The sequence below is a fragment of the Fusarium solani genome (assembly GCF_023522795.1).
Source record: "Fusarium solani strain SB1 chromosome Unknown bctg00000011, whole genome shotgun sequence".
In the NCBI taxonomy this organism is placed as follows: Eukaryota; Fungi; Ascomycota; class Sordariomycetes; order Hypocreales; family Nectriaceae; genus Fusarium; species Fusarium solani.
Window position 1 is genome coordinate 1,270,506 of NW_027072149.1, and position 14,415 is coordinate 1,284,920.

The window sequence follows — 14,415 nt, forward strand, 5'->3', positions numbered from 1 at the left end:
TCATCCTTTCAAGATCGGGTGAATTCAATGTCGCAGAATAATGGGACTGTGTTCAGCTGGTTGAATGGTCCGCACAAATCCGCACCAACTCCGCTCGCTGATACTTCAAGTCCGCAACCACATCCCAACCCTCGTGAGAATCGGTTTTCAGCTGCCGCGGACTTTAATACGACCCGCCTTACCGCCGTAACCTAGCGAATCGCTCTTCAAAATAGACACCTGTGCCGTCAAAGGATGCAGAACCTTGACCTTGGCGGGCGGACTGGGTCGTCATGCCATCATTGATGGCTAGTCTACCAAGATTCATTTGAGTTCACAACTCCGCCTCTGCTGACCACCCAATCGCATAACAGTTACCGCTTCGGGCAGCCCTGCAAGAGCCTTGTTGGATAGATCTAGGAGTGATCTAACTCTCAGTTCTGGCGAATTACCCATAGGTTGCGACCTTTTATGCCACCTTGGCTTTTACTCCTGCGTCGTTGCAGCATGTCGAATAATGCGTACATATTCGGTACTAGCGCCCTCTACACGTATTACGAGATTGGCTATAGTAAAGCGAGTTCACTCGCAAGATTCTATTTTAAGACCTTACTACCTGTCTTGCGAGATAATCTATCATGAAATTACAAAACTGCCAGCTCTCGCAGTCACCTCCTGGTCTTTCTCAATCCCTGCCAAAAAGATACCCGACGCGAGATCTTAAGCACTCTGACGCCGACGTAAATGTAGCCTTCATCTGCGCCATCTTGGTCATGTCATCTAGACATGCCACGACAGCAGCATAATACTCGTACTCGGGATCGGTTGAAGGCGTGTTTTGCAGCTCATCTTTCAAGTCTCGCACGCCGCTCCAGGTATGTACCTCAGACTGGTAAAAGCCATGTTTCAACAGATATTTAACAGTAGCTAACCTCTGGTCGCGGGGAATTGGGTGTTCGCCGCTCCCCAGGGGCACTACCGGAGGATTGTAGTATAACGGCCCGAAGATGGCGTTCTCTAGGAGACCCAGTGAACCTTGTGAAGGCTTCTTATGTGGGCGAATATGGCCTGACAGCAAAGCCCACTCAATGTATGGTAGGATGGAGAACTGAGCAGCCAGCCCCGCGAACGTGTTGTCCGCGTCGAATCGGGCTGGGGCCCAGCAAGATCTTTTCTTCCAGCGGTCCTCCCCTCCTAGCTCTCTGCATGCCTCTCCAAGTGAGTTTAGACATTTAATGACCTTTTTAGTATTCTGTGGGGTGAATGAGACTTTGCTGGCGTGCCAAAAGCATCCATTACTGCATTTCGCAGTTGGGCGTCAAACTCTGACCATGTGGGACTCCTGTAGGACAAGGTAAGTGTATCTGCCTCAAGGAGATAAACATGAGTATCGAAAGTCTCCTGTGATGCATTGCAGATGCGTCCCCATGTCTCGGGATTTGATGCCCATTCCCGGGCTGTGCGGTGGATGAAGTCGACGAAGCCGTTCCCCTCTGAGTTTAGCTCCAAGATGCCCTTGGTGCAGTCGACAAGCTGTCTCTTCCATTGCAGCTTAAGAAGAATCTTGGCGTTAGTGTTTGTTTGAAATCCGTCAATATATCTTGGCGGTAGCTCAGTTGAGTATGGCTCAACTTGGACCGAGCACTGTTTCAAGGACTTAACAAGCCACATGGTCAAGAATGACACGGGGCCCCTTACGGCCCTCATAATTCGCATCATGAAGGAACCCATTGGCAACTTATTGGGCTGAACTCTAGCCCAGATCTTCTCATAGAGAGCTCCCAGCTCCGAGGGGAGATCTTGGAGTACCTGTTGAATGTCGACAGCCTGGGTTGGCGATTCGCCATCTGTGAGGAGATCTAACAGGAGCCGAACAAGAGAGACCCATTGAAAGACCCCATTCGCCTTTGTGGCAATGTCACTAATCAGCTGAGAGGTGGCTTGGGGATTCAGAGCCAGATGCTCGGCCCAAGCCTTGTTCTCTTGGAAAATTCCAGCGACAAAGTTGATCATGCCATCGTGAGTGACCAGATGCATCTTAAGGACGGGGCCTTGGCCATATTCATCGTTGAACGCGTTGCAGGGCCGACTTGCCACACAAACCTTGAGCCTAGTTGGGCAGAGCGCCGTCATCTCCCGAATCTGATGTACAACGTCTTTGGGCGGCGTGTCGAACTCGCCAAGGCCGTCTATGAACAGAACGAGCTTAATAGTCTTGCCGCATTGGGATAACAGAGCCTTGAACGCCTGCTCAACTTCCCATGTGTCCCAATGGGGAAGAGAAGAGGTGGTCCTCAAGACTTGACACAGAAACCATCGCCTTGGGGCCAGCTTGAGCGTTAATTCGGGGTAGAGATCCAAAGCTTGTGACATCACCGTTCTTTTGAGGCCCTCGAAGGATTGATGAAGAGTTGTTCCCGCGTTCCAGGCGTAGTATCTCACGATGAGGAGACGCAGGTTCCCAAGCCCCCTCGAGAGGTGGCTGCGTAGAAGTAGCTGCTGAAGCAAGAACTTCAGCATGGTTGATTTGCCAGAACCGAGCTTGCCAGTGACCCAGTAGACAGTGCTAGAACCTTCGGCAGGGCATTGCGGGAAGCTTCCCCACAAGGGCTTGCCATCTTGCTGGGGAGGTTGGGAGTCAAGAATCCAACCGTAAGTGTCCCCATAGGGTTTTGAAATGGCTGCTTCACGTGTATCGGTGCCATCAAATCGGGCACTGGTGCTGATCCCGTGTGCAACAGTGGCGGTGTCAAGGTTGGGTGAAGTCCCAGTTGCGGAGACACCTGGTATGGATATGTCCATCTCCCAGTCTTGTCTCCATATGACCTCCACCAACTCATTGCGAATGACTTGCGGGATTCCTATCCCGGTGCCGAGAGTCTTGGTAATGTCTTTTCCAAGTTCCACAAGTGAAACGGATCGTCTGACTTCAATCAGCAGTAAGATGGCGTCTCGAACCTTGACTCTGTCGACGCTGATCTCAGCATCGTTATGGAGGCCGTCAAGAGCCGCCGCCACAAGGCCGCTGTTGTCTCCTTCCGGTAATCTTGTCTGGTTGGTTAAAGTTGAGGATGTTGTTTGCTTCTCAATATTCTTGAATAGGCTGATAGCCGTGTTCAGCAGGGTACCAAAATGAACTTCCCGTTGCTTGGCCTGTTTGGAATTCTCCCTATGGCAGTCACTCCATCAGCGACACGCTACTCGAAATAGCGTCGTGTGGTGAATAACGTTAAATGAGGCGTGAACTTACCAGAGACAGAGAAGAATCGAGCCCATCGCCTGGCTCCGAACAACCTCACGTCGATTCTCCATTTTCTGAATCTCTATGGACGTCACCCAGCGGGGGACCTTGGGCTCTTAACGGCAAAACAGTGGAAGTGGCCGACGTGCTTTGCGATTAGCCTCACTGTTCGGTTCAGCGACAAAGCGATCGGCGATCTGACCAATCCTGGCACTAATCTTGTAGCACTCGGATGCTGCGTTGGTCAATTGCTGTTGGGCGGGCGTCGCAGGATGCGAAGCAAGACGCTCTGTGAAAGGGAGTTGGGCCTCAGAGAGAATGGTGAGCCTACCCACTCTCTTCTGCAGTTCACACCTGATCCTCTCTTCTTCTTTCACCCTCTGGAGCTCCTGGTATTTATCCCAGCAGCCGACAAACGCCTTGCCTCCAACATCCAAAAACCGGACGACGGCGGCAGCGACAGCTAACGCACTGAAAGGATCCATATCTACAGGTCGTACCTCGGTCCTAGAAAGACTGAACGATAGCAGTGCTGCCTTTCTGGTTTCTCTGGATGGCAAATGCTATGTCTTGTCGTGTTGCTAGGCGATCGGAGAGTAGGAAAGATCGTAGTGAGGGCACTTTCGGGTGGAAGATGCAAATTGGTTTGGCAAACGAGAAACGCGGCCGGGAAGAGGGATGATCACCTAACAGCCACAGTTGTCACCACAGTGCCCTGTACTCCGCACTTGTTGGCTGGCAAAGATCAGACTTCCCCGGTCGCAGCTACATTGAGGCACCCTGCACAAAGTCAAGACACCCCTGTATGTAGACGAGCTGCACGACGCCCTGGATGGGACAGATGTAGTGTTGCGGACATTTCACAAGGTCTTCGTCCTGGATGTGTTACGCTGCCACTTGGAGGAAACATGACACGCAGCTTTTCGACCTGATGGAGAGGTAACTGAAGAATAGGACTCGTTCAGCAACCTGCGTTCGTGCCTAGTGGGTCACTTGAGCAAGAACTCATTGGAAGATATTTCATGTGATTCAACCCCGAGTTGTAGCCGGTGACTAGAGAGATCTGAAGCTATCAAGTACGAAGCAAACACGACACGTTGGCTTCTTCTACACAACTTCTACAAAATAGACGTCTACGTTGTCAACTATAAGCGAGATACCTCAATTTACATCATTTAATGCGGACTCAATGCCATGACTTCATGCCCGGGATTCCTAGATTGTATGAATCCCTTGATAGATCACGCAGACTCAGCCCAGATCCTTGTGCTCGCTCGTGAAACTTCCAAGGACTTCTCTTACGTCTTTGATTCAGGTGAGAAATATCTCTTCTCTCCCCTTACTCGCTGCAGAACCTTGATACAGCTCACTGGATGGTCGCACTGAGTTACTTTATTAGAGTAAGCTTAGTAGGTAGTAGCACTAACTTTACAGCATTGAGCCTATTGTAAGGTAGCACTGACTTACTTTACAAGATTGAGCACTATATAGTACGTAGTTGAAACCAAAAGGTAGAAAAACGCAGTACAAACAAGCCATCTTGCCCGAGTCTATTTGAGAGACTCTCCATCCCGTCCAGGGAAATCATTCCATCTAAAACAACACGCGCCATTTCTTCTAGGACTGAACCGTCGTTCATCTTTCAAAATGCGAATCGGAAAAGTCATCACCTTTCTCTGCCTCACCATGGGAACCTCCTCATTCAAGATCCGTTCCTTCAAACGCCGAGGCTGCACCGGCGAGTCCGAGGTCTTCAATGTCTGGGACAACACCTGTGCTACCCCGAACTACCTCACCCAGTCCTTCCAAGTATTGGCCTACGGGCGTCATCGCCAGAGGGCTTACTTTTACAACTCGAATTCGTGTTTAGGTAGAATTTGAGATTGGTGGGCGGATGGTGGGAGTGACACGTTCAAGAAGGGACGGTGCATCAACATAGGGAATACAGCTAGGGCCTATGCCTCATGGTCAAGGTAGAGGGGGAGAATCCTTGTGCAGTAGAGAGCATGGGATATTGAAGCCGTGTATCAGTTCAGTCGCCATGGTCTAGTTCCTCCACGGACCATTAGATTGTTTCTGGGAAGATGAGGCTCAGAGATATTCTCCTTCTATGAGACTCGTCAGTGACGGAGAATCACAACCGTGCCCACTTTCTAGTTAGGATAGCGGGGAGCAGCCTCTATGCAGCTGGAACATCTGAGAGCAGCATGTCAGAAGGGAACGAGAATGCATCAGAAGAGCTGGGGATGAGCCAGTACATCGTTAAATCGAACCGCAGCTCGGCAAACTAGGATCACCGAGCACCGAAGCCCGAAAGCGAGGATCCTGCCCTCGGGGAGGGGCCAGTGTCAGCCACCCGATCTCACGGGCCACTGCCGACTCTCCCGGGGGGTTCGAATCCGCCCCACGCCGTCAGAATTCTTTGATACAAAACGCCGAAGCGTCCTGATCCTATGCACTAGGTGGGCCGGTCCATCTGGACGGATGGTATCGGGCCATGGTGATCTATCTAGGGTTGCCTTGGAGCCCCTGTGTACTTTCGCTGAACTTACTAGTGGGCAAGTAAGGCCGAACTTTGGCACCTCCCTACATACACAGAGACCCGTGGACTGGACAAACGGCATATGGGGCTCGAGGGCAACCCATCTATAAAAGGCGTGGCTTGCGCGGTCCTTCTACATTCATTACCCTCAAGCCCAATATTTCTTCCCTTGCATTGACCATCTATCTCATCACCACCATCCTCACCATGTCCAGGCGTTCCGTTGACGATATCCTCACTGAGCTTGAACCTCTGACAAGCCAGCTGGATCCCAAGGATGTCATCACTCAGTCTCACCCGGACTACGGTGTCCATGTCACGACCTTCTCGACCAAGAAGGATCTTCGCCCTCCAGTAGTCTTTGTACCTTCCGAGACCGAGGCACTGTCCAAGATCATCCGTTTTCTTTACAAGTCCAAGCTAGACTTTCACATTCGAGGCCATGGTTTTGGCTCCCCGTCCGCTCAGGATGTCATGATCAGCCTGCTCCGGTTCACCAGCTTCGAGTATGACACGACGAGAAAATTGGCAACTATCGGAACGGGGGTCACCTGGATCGAGGTCGCCAAGAATATGCGGGAGGTTGATCCAGAATACAGTGGTACGTCGTAGCGGCACAGGCCTGCCTTCCCTCGTCGCGGGAATTTTCAGAGCACTAAAGACAATGTTTTTGCAGTGGCTGTTGCGAGAACTCCGAGTGTCGCTGTCGGCGGCTCCATCCTTCATGGCGGATACTCTTGGATGACTAGCGAGTTTGGATGCATCTCTGACCCTGTGAACTTTGTCGACGCAGAGGTCGTCAAGTACGATGGCACGATTGTCATGGCTTCTACCGAGCCAGACCTCCTTTGGGCCCTTCGAGGAAGTGGTGGAGGCTTTGGAGGTACGTGGGAAAGCCCAGAGCCTTTTATGCCAAAGCAAACTAAGTCCCCTTCCTAATGATGGGCCAACGAGCTGACTCAGATTATCTAGTCATGACCAAGGCTGTGCTCCGTGCACACCCGTATTCGACTGCAATCTGGTCCGGCATTATCCTGATCCCTCGCAAGGACCTGCGAACCCTGGCACAGCAGATCCTCAGTTTCATTTCCAAGCCTCAACACCCGAAGGTGAACTGCCTCGCGTACCTGGTCCAAGAGTTCATGCTCTCCAAGATCCTGGACGAGGACCAGCTCCGGTCTGTTACCGGGGATATGCTCGGGGTCCATGTATTCGATGGCTGCGGCGAAGCTCATGGCCGTGAAGCCTTCAAGTGGGCACTCGAGATGCCTGGCGCCGTCGACTTGACCACCGTGACAGACATGAAGGGCGTGGTTGACATGCAACGTTTGTTCCCCCAATTTGCCCCGGTGACCTTGCGGTTCTCTGACGAAATGCGTTCTGTTCAGAAAATGTTGCCACCCTTCGAAGCACAATGACCAATTTCCGGGCTCTGCCTCTGGCGATGGCAGACCTAGATGAGGACACGATTGTCCGCACTATCGAGTGGCATGACAGGGTGCGGGATGTCGACCCGCAGATTCACGGGTTGACGATGACGGTCTTGGAGCTTCTTGTTTTTGTGAGTTCTGTGGAAGACGAGTCCCCTTTCCTAGGAAATTCACCGATCTAACAGTCTTGTCAGGCTCCACCTATTGGCGGCATCTCCGAGGTCGCCTGGCCTCGTCCGCTGGACGCGAAGCATTACCTCTTGATCATCACTGGCTGCCCAGCAAATGGCACTGATGAGCAGGAGGCAAAGGCCCGGGACCTGATCCTGAACGCGCCGCAGGAGATTCTAAAGGACCATGAAGCTGATGCCATGGTTATGCCCCCCGGATTGGATGACCTGCAGGACCCCAAGAAGGTGAGTCTCATTCCAAATTGCCCTTGGAAATATTGTTCCATGTACTAATCTTGCTAGTCATATGCCCTGCATTGGGATAAGTTGGTCGAGCTTAGGAGGAAATATGACCCGGAGCTGAGATTCAAGGCAATTATTAACCCCTGAAGAAGGAAGTGATGGCCTAGGCATTGTCGAGGGGCTCGTGAGCATACACTTAGATGGTTTCTATCGGACTTTGTCGTGATGTTAGAAGGTGATCGTCGTGAGGGTAGACGAGGGAAGGAGGTGGGATATCACCAAGTGATGGGGTCTGGTTTTGTCCTCAGCAGCATTTCTTCCCCAATGCGCATCTGAAAAATGAGCAATGGCTACAACATCCATGAGGAACCCGCATCAATGTGGTTGTAGCCAGAAAGCTTATGTATATCCTCGAGACCCACTGACAAGGGGGTTGGGGAAGAAGTACACCTTCCCAGGCCGCGAGGTACCGTCCGCGAGTCAGCCTTGTCAATTGAAGCTATTCCAACGTAGCATTCCGTGTTCAAGAAACCTGGTTCAAGAACATCCTAAGCCTCTTGGACAGCTGCGCATGCGTTCAGTGTCGTAGCGATTAGAGTCCTTTTACCGCATCTCGCACCTCGATTGGGATTGCAATCCGGTAAAGAAGGAAGCTAAGCGATAAAACTAAGCCCATCCCCCGATCTTTAAAGTTCTATGGTCGGCAAGGGTGGTGGCCAAGGTGTGGTCAGGGGCGCGATAGACAGGTGGAGCTAGCTAGATAATTGCCTGACAAGCTGTGTTGGATATAGGAGTCCAATCCTGTTCCTAGAAGATGCCGGGTTCCTAACGTACCAAGATCAGCTAAAGAATATGCTTCTTCCAGAAGGCCTAGTTGGCGATGACATGTATACTGGCCGTTTCCAACAGGTTGGTGGGCTTGCGGGGTTGCTTGAACATGGCTTGGAGAAGATCGTGCGCAGCCCTGGACGCCAGGGGAACCTCTTTTGGGGATGAAGCCGGAAAAGCCGATGAGCGAGGCGCTGCTGTAGGTGTCCGTTGTTGGCTGTCAATGTCCTGGTGGTTGTGTGCGGTTGCTCTGAGAAGAAGAAGAAGAACAGGGCGTATTTCGAGGTGGTGTGCACCAAAGTCCAGCTGAACCCACTAAACCCTGTCCCCGTGTTACTAGTGAAGTCGCTGGTGCAAATGATAGTAAACGGCCGTTGGAAAGAAAACCTAGGGATCGGCTACGTAGGGTGCGCTACAGAGTGGCCTGGACGGAGGCCCAGTCCGATCAGATAGCAACGAGGAGGAAGGGTGGGCGTGTTTCTCAATAAAAAGACGGGATGAGATCCCCCGGCTTCTGTCCCTGCATGAAGTTTTGATCGTCCGTTTCTTCCCACATGGGATTCGCCATGGATAACCCAACGCTGCTCCACCTCTGACTCTTCAGCTGCCTCGCCCTCCTCGTCATAGGGACGAGGCTCGTCTGGAGGAAAGTCGCCAGACAGCCGTTCAGCCTGGGCGACTACCTCACCATGGCGGCCTGCCTTTGCTATATCACTAGGCTAGCCTTGGTATACGTCGTGCTAGTGTAGGGTCAAAGCCATGCAGCAGGGGGCGGGTGAAGGTAGTATTCTCAGCACCCCAGTTAATGCCCAGGTTTGGGCCTCCGGTCTAAGGCTTGGGCGCCTTCTCAGCCACCTGCGTATCGTATTGAGCTTTGGTTGAAGCGGAGGGCAGCACAGTCGCCGTCAGCCGCTCGCCGGCAACTAGGAGGAAATTTCTGGAGGAGCGGCGTATCTAATTTGAGCTTCCTACGGCACCCAACAGCTCTCAACTCCCGACGGCGAGGACATTTGGTTGATTTACAGATTTGGCTGGATAATTCTGCCCAGCCAACACCTGGGTACTGAAAATATCAAGCGTTGGGAAAGATATGAAGCTTGGGTAAAATAACCATACCGTTCATGATTCGGTTGACGATGGCATGAGATTTCTTGAGCAACTGGAGACGCCAGGTTCATTTCTGCGCCACAACTCATTGAACAGAGTCATTTAATAGGAAGAGCGACCCGCTGTCGAGGGCTAATAGATTTCTGCGGCGGAAGCGGCCGGGAGGCGGTCGGATATGAGCGAGAAAGAGGCCACCGCTGGACTTCCCGTGAACAGCGCTGTTGAGGCTCGAGGGACACGCCGTGCTGGGCGACGGAGGCTCTTTGCAGAGGCTCAAAGTATGAGAGCTCATTGCTTTCCCATTACTGCGAGATGTCACTGACCATGGATTGACTCGTTTAGAGACGTGACACTCAAAAACACTCCGCTGAGTGCACTCTCCTCGTCTTAGTCTCTTAGCTTGCTGCTATTCCAAATTTCACACCATCTCCTTTCTCTTTGGCAATAACTTCCCCAAATGCTGCCACGACATCATGCTCGGCAATCCAGTATGGATCCATCCTGTCAAGTACTCTCTGGCGAAGCTGCTCATCTGTCTCAGGTTTCCCGTCCTCCAGCTTGAGCTTTTTGCCTGCAACAGCCTTATGAACAGCACCCAGAAGTTTGTTCACCTGTGGCTTTCTTGTCGCCTCATAAAGCTCAAATATCCTGCCAATCTCGGCTACCGAGGGCTTCCGGATTGATGAAGGAGGCCAGACGTGGAGAAGAGCTAGGGACAGGGCGTGGGCGTCATTAATGGCTAGAGATCCTCCAGCTGCAAAAGCACCGCCGTGACCATGTGCGGCATCGCCAACAAGGACAACCCTATTCTCGAATGACCAGGTTTCAAGGGGGTCGCCGGTGTAGTTGGGAAACTGCCTGATGTAGGGAGCAGCTTGGGTGAAGGCACGAATAGCAGGGTGCCAGTCCTAGGAAAGAGGTTATCAACCTAAAGTGTTCCAGGCTTGGTAATAAGCCATTTACCTTGTACAACCCCCTGAACTGTTCAACATCACCCACGTCATCCCATTTGACGCCTTGTCCTGGTGTGTTGGGGTCGTTGGGATCAGCGTTATACCCCCCTACCACGGTGAAGAGTCCCTTGCCTACGAAGTTATTAGCAGAAATATCGAGTAGTAAGTCAAAATACAGAACAATCACCTAGCGGAGACTGGAAAAGGTGTCTTCCGTGACCAATCTGTGCAGGGTGAATAAGTCATTAGTCTATTTAGCTCTTGTCTTGTAGAACTCACCCAGTGAGCAGCGTCTTCAGGGTAATCAATACCATCTAGCAAAGAAGCGTCGTAGACGGCCCGGAGTGCCACCCATCCGGTCCAGCGAAGTGTATGCGATGGTACAAAAGTCTTGCGTACGCGCTGCAATTATCAACACACTGGCCAATTCATGGACGGATTGAGGACTTACAGAATGCACACCATCTGAGCCGATGCAAATGTCCGCTTTCGCAACTGTACCATCTTCAAATGATAGAGTTACGCCTTCTCAGCAGTTAGTCTCAATGTTAACCGTGTATTCACTGGGAAAGCTGCTAACCTTCGCGCGCGTCCGCCTTGATGCCAGTCAACTTCTTGCCAAAATGGATAATCTCGCTTGGAAGGTTTTCGTAGAGAGCCTTGTGAAGATGGGCTCTGTGATAGCGCGTAGTGAAGTGCCTCTTGTCCTTGACATTGTGATGCTCGTCGTGATCGATAATCTCTCCAGTTTTCCAATGTCGATAGATCATCGGCCAGCCGGACTTCTGTCGATACAGGATGTCTCCAGTAAGAGCATTTTCGACTCCGAGCTTGTCTAAAGAGCTCAGGCCGTTGGGCCCGAGTCCAATACTGGCACCGATCTCAGTCAATTCCGGTGCACGTTCGTAGATCTGAACGTCGACTCCGGGATGTTTACGCAAGGCGATGGCAGTGATAAATCCGGCAATGCCACCACCTGCAATTGCAATGTTGAGTTTGGGTGCCCCATTAGAGCTGGGGGAATATCCGAGCTGGAGTTTAGCGCCTCTTGACCCATGGTGGAATGTGTATACCTGGGACGAGATGGTTGTGCAATAGTCGTGGGATGCCCCTCTCTGACCCAGCACTCGGATCTTGATGACGATTTGGCACTCACAATAAGTAACACAAGATTGTAGTTCAATGTCAAGCCTCAAGTCCTCCGAAATCGCGCGCAATTCTCGTCGCCGGAGCTCAACCTGCCCTGTAGTCGCAATACTCCGACAACTCTAACCGGAACAAGGCCTTCGAAAGGGACTAAATCCTGGGGTCGGCATCCACGGCTTATTTCCGTCCCAAGCGCACCATACCAATCCTCGGCTATAGATTCGGCGTTGATGGAATAGTGGTCCCTGATCGCGCAACTGGCGCATACTCAAGCATCATTTGATGCCATTGCTAAGATTACTAATGAGTATGCCTGCCGATCTGCATCCCGTCCCCGTTTATAGCAACATTAGGCATCTGTCCTAGTCTGAAGAAAGCACATTTTCTGCGGGACTTTATCTTCAAGCTTAACGTTGTGTCGGGTACACGGCACAGGATCCATTGCGTGATAGATGCTACCTTACGCGTGCTAGGATATTGAACCTTGACACCATCTGATTAGGCGAGGAGATGATTATATCCTCTCCAGGTGGAGTGGAATCTCTCAAACTGGAGATAACGAGCTCAACAGGGGTTATTGCTATGTCGGACGTCCCCCGCTCAGATGCTATCCCACCCGGTATAGGGTTATTCGCAGATACGCAGCTAATCCTAATCTCCGCGGGCATTCGAAGCGTGATAGGAAAGTATTCTGAGCTTTCACGCACAGCGATGGGAGTGGTTCTTATCTGACCACGGCTCCCTGCACATCATCCGAATAGCTGGCAGCCCTCTCCCTTTTCCTGTGCCATCATACCGCTCTCTCCCCTGCAATGGGTTCTATACCGCAAGATGGCACAGCCGCCCCTTCAACTGAAGCACCGACCTTTGGTCAAGGCACCCGCGTGGCTGTCATTGGCTCCGGGGTAAGCGGTATCTGCGCCGGTGCTCACCTGCTCAGGCAAGGGGCCAACGTGGTGGTGTTTGAGCGATCAGGTGTATCATCTGGTGTTTGGAACTTCGATCCGAGAACGGACTCCAACAGTGTGGTATACCCCAGCAAGCCAGCGTCGCTAGGGGATTATGCGACGTCGGTCCCTGGCCAGTTTCTCCCACAACAACTGAGCAAGCAGCACCATCCACTGAACACCTCTGATGGGGATGCCCTCGAGGTCGCCTTTGCTCCTCCTGGACCGGCATACTCTGGGTTAAAGAACAATGTCCCGACCAGTTTGCTGTACAGCAACCTCAAGCCCTGGCCAAAGGGGACTCCCGAAAACGTGAGCCACTGGGAGATTGCGAAATACCTCCAAAACCTCAGCACCGAAAATGGCCTTGACGAGGTCACTCTCTATAATACCCGAGTCGAGAGTGCTACAAAGTCGCTAGACGGATCAACGTGGATCGTTCGAACTATCACTTTGCTCGCAAAAGACGGTACGCCGCGGGTTGTTGAGAGGTCATGGGATTTTGATGCCATCGTCGTCTGTTCTGGTCACTACAATCTCCCTCGCGTTCCTGATATCCCAGGGCTGAGCCAGTGGAAGGAGCTGTTCAAGGACAGGATCAGTCATACGAAGGAGTATCGCAACCCGAACCGCTTTAGAGATAAGAATGTCTTGGTTATCGGAGGCGGTACCTCGTCTCTCGATGTTTGTCGAGAGTTGAGCGACGTGACTACAGGCGTCTATCAAAGCACTCGAGGAGGTCAGTTTGATCATCCGACAGAGGTTCTACCCGAGATCGTCAAGAGGGTCGGCGGTGTGACGGGGTTCACACTGGACTCCAACGCTATTCCCAAAGGTGGTCTCGAGGAACAATCACCTATCCCGGGCCAGATTGTCTTGAAGGATGGGCAAACCCTCAGAGACATCCATCACGTCATTGTGGCTACGGGCTATCTCACCTCGTTCCCGTTTCTACCCCAATATCACAATGACAACGTGAGCCCCGACGATGCTACTCCAGAAGTGTTGGTCACCTCGGAAGCAAACATGGTGCATAACTTACATAGAGATATCTTCTATATCGAAGATCCGTCTCTAAGCTTTGTCGGAATTCCGTACTATGTTTCCACCTTCTCCGTCTTTGACTTTCAAGCACAAGCCATTGCACGCGTTCTCACGGGGAAGACACGCCTACCAAATAAACAAGCTCTCCAAGACGCCTACAACAAGAGGATCAGCCTGAGAGGAAGAGGACGAAACTTCCATAGTTTGGCAGAAGAGGGTGCTGAGCTTGCGTACATCAAAGATCTTGTGGACTCTGTGAATGGGGCCGCGACGGGTTCAGATGTTGAGCCGATGCAGGGCCACACGGAGGAATGGCTTGCAACTCATAGAGCATATAAGGAGAGGAGAAATTTGTTCCGGCAAGGCAAGATCAAGACGTTGATACCTCTAGACGAATTCCTGCAACTGAAGTTCTAAACGACAGATAATACCTGGGTTGCCCGGGATTGAATACGAAACAGTTCCGTTTCCTGCTGTCCACTCTACCTCCACGTTATAACCATATCTCATTAGCTACGTAGAAATCTTAGTCGTATTCTAGGTAGACTCGTCACTGTTGGCTAACAGGCACCTTTCATGATAAGCGAACATGTCAACTCAGATCTCAAATGGTCAGCACCACATTACGTGTTGGCACTTCACCCCGCGACTGTTGTCCAATAGCCTGAACATGTTAAACAATGCATCTTTTGTCGAAGAGCTTGAGGTTCAAAGATTTTGACGGATTTTGCGTGCGGAAATAGCTCAATCCAAGTGATAAATCGTCATCAACCCCCACACATCCA

General features: G+C 51.6%; 4 protein-coding genes across 4 annotated transcripts; 2 read left to right on the forward strand and 2 right to left on the reverse strand.

Moving 5' to 3' along the window:
• Positions 1 to 664: 664 nt before the first annotated feature.
• Positions 665 to 3,705, reverse strand: MRS44_015479 (uncharacterized protein; the record flags this gene model as incomplete). Its single annotated transcript, XM_065619234.1, has 4 exons — positions 665 to 1,181; positions 1,220 to 3,082; positions 3,230 to 3,302; positions 3,387 to 3,705. 4 exons carry the CDS (start codon positions 3,703 to 3,705, stop codon positions 665 to 667), a joined length of 2,772 nt encoding a protein of 923 aa, XP_065475306.1.
• Positions 3,706 to 4,867: 1,162 nt separating this feature from the next.
• Positions 4,868 to 7,656, forward strand: MRS44_015480 (uncharacterized protein; the record flags this gene model as incomplete). The annotated part of the gene is made up of 6 exons (XM_046284194.2): positions 4,868 to 5,082; positions 5,819 to 6,363; positions 6,439 to 6,645; positions 6,735 to 7,088; positions 7,151 to 7,323; positions 7,387 to 7,656. 6 exons carry the CDS (start codon positions 4,868 to 4,870, stop codon positions 7,654 to 7,656), a joined length of 1,764 nt encoding a protein of 587 aa, XP_046130385.2.
• An 819-nt stretch (positions 7,657 to 8,475) lies between these two features.
• MRS44_015481 (uncharacterized protein) lies at positions 8,476 to 12,081 on the reverse strand (the record flags this gene model as incomplete). The annotated part of the gene is made up of 9 exons (XM_065619235.1): positions 8,476 to 8,748; positions 8,988 to 9,139; positions 9,965 to 10,448; positions 10,504 to 10,625; positions 10,681 to 10,717; positions 10,773 to 10,895; positions 10,945 to 10,997; positions 11,074 to 11,736; positions 12,066 to 12,081. 9 exons carry the CDS (start codon positions 12,079 to 12,081, stop codon positions 8,476 to 8,478), a joined length of 1,923 nt encoding a protein of 640 aa, XP_065475307.1.
• A 370-nt stretch (positions 12,082 to 12,451) lies between these two features.
• MRS44_015482 (uncharacterized protein) lies at positions 12,452 to 14,047 on the forward strand (the record flags this gene model as incomplete). The annotated part of the gene is made up of 1 exon (XM_046278739.2): positions 12,452 to 14,047. The coding sequence occupies one exon, from the start codon at positions 12,452 to 12,454 to the stop codon at positions 14,045 to 14,047; it is 1,596 nt and encodes a 531-aa protein (XP_046130383.2).
• Positions 14,048 to 14,415: the final 368 nt, after the last annotated feature.